Genomic DNA, 1235 nt, shown 5'->3' with positions numbered 1-1235 from the left:
AAGTGCTAATCGTTGTTTCAGCGCGAGGCTCATGCCTTGATGGCAAGGCTACGAGAGGTGCAAGCCCATTTGCCTCCCCTTGATGAGCAAAACCAGGCATGTCATGGTAGCCTCAATGAGGATGATCGGGACTTCGACGATAATGACGACGAAGACACCGACCGGGATGACATCGCCGACCTTGATGGACTCATTTGTCCGTATCCCATTTGCGATCGAAAGGAAGCATTCAAAACAAAGCAGGCTCAAATCCGACACTATGAAACACGTAAAGAAGACTCCTGGCTTGGATAGCAAACGTACTGACGTGACGTTTAGACGTTCCATGTTACGAAATCTGCGTCTTTTGCCGAGATTCGTTCGTCCAAGTGCGCAAATATATAGCACATATGTGCAAGGCAAAAGCCACGTCGTACGAACAATGGAGGGACCAGTACAGAAAAGAGCGCTGCACCCAGCTGCACCGGCAGGCAGCTGAAAAGTTAGACGAGATGCTGGACCTTGACAGTAAGGCTCCCAGAAAGGAAGATTCTCGTAAACGTGCACGAGACGCAGAGGCAAAGTGCGCGGACGAAGAACACACGCACAAGAGACTACGCACTGCTTACAGCGTCAGTGACGGGCATGGTGAGCTGCGCTCGGATCCCCGATGCCATCAAATTCTGATTTGAAAATAGAATATCCTGAACAGAGTAGTCTGTTCGCATCTATGCATCCAACACCTCCACCAACCATTTCGAGCCAACTTGAAAACTGTCTGGTTTCTAGCACACACATCTGTGGTGCCGAACCTCCACCTGGTACAGACTATTCGTTGTTGGAAGGGCAATTCGGCTTGCTCCCCGGACGAATCCAAGCTCCAATCTTTCACAGCGCTACAATTCCTCCTTGGTATGGGTTAGAGCAACAACTTCAACCAGTATCATTCGAGAACGGATTGCAGTCCTCTCACGCCTTTTTGCCGTCGTCGGGTGATAGTTACGAAAGTGCATCATGAACAAAGGTGCTGTGGGTGTCAAGGTTCTCGTCAGTGTAGTGGACCACTTGGGTAATCAGTTCCGATCGATAATTGGCGTGCAAGATCAGCCCTCTTCAGCATATGTTACATTGATCCGGAGTGTTCGACTTTCCATGCTCGTTACGTGGTGTTCGAGAGATCGTGGCAACTGCATTGGTCTCCACAGCTTGGCTGCATCCTCTTTCCCGAATGCAAACGTGATGGCCGTGCCGGCAGT

General features: G+C 50.3%; 1 protein-coding gene across 1 annotated transcript; it reads left to right on the top strand.

Moving 5' to 3' along the window:
* Positions 1-39: 39 nt before the first annotated feature.
* Positions 40-671, top strand: CABS01_17216 (uncharacterized protein; the record flags this gene model as incomplete). The annotated part of the gene is made up of 2 exons (XM_060550543.1): positions 40-196; positions 319-671. The coding sequence occupies 2 exons, from the start codon at positions 40-42 to the stop codon at positions 669-671; spliced, it is 510 nt and encodes a 169-aa protein (XP_060394573.1).
* Between the last annotated feature and the right edge of the window lie 564 nt (positions 672-1235).

The sequence above is a fragment of the Colletotrichum abscissum genome, assembly GCF_030869225.1.
Source record: "Colletotrichum abscissum strain IMI 504890 chromosome Unknown Scaffold_477.1, whole genome shotgun sequence".
Lineage (NCBI taxonomy): Eukaryota > Fungi > Ascomycota > Sordariomycetes > Glomerellales > Glomerellaceae > Colletotrichum > Colletotrichum abscissum.
The sequence above is the reverse complement of the archived record's forward strand: the minus strand, read 5'-3'. Positions and strand labels throughout refer to the sequence as shown.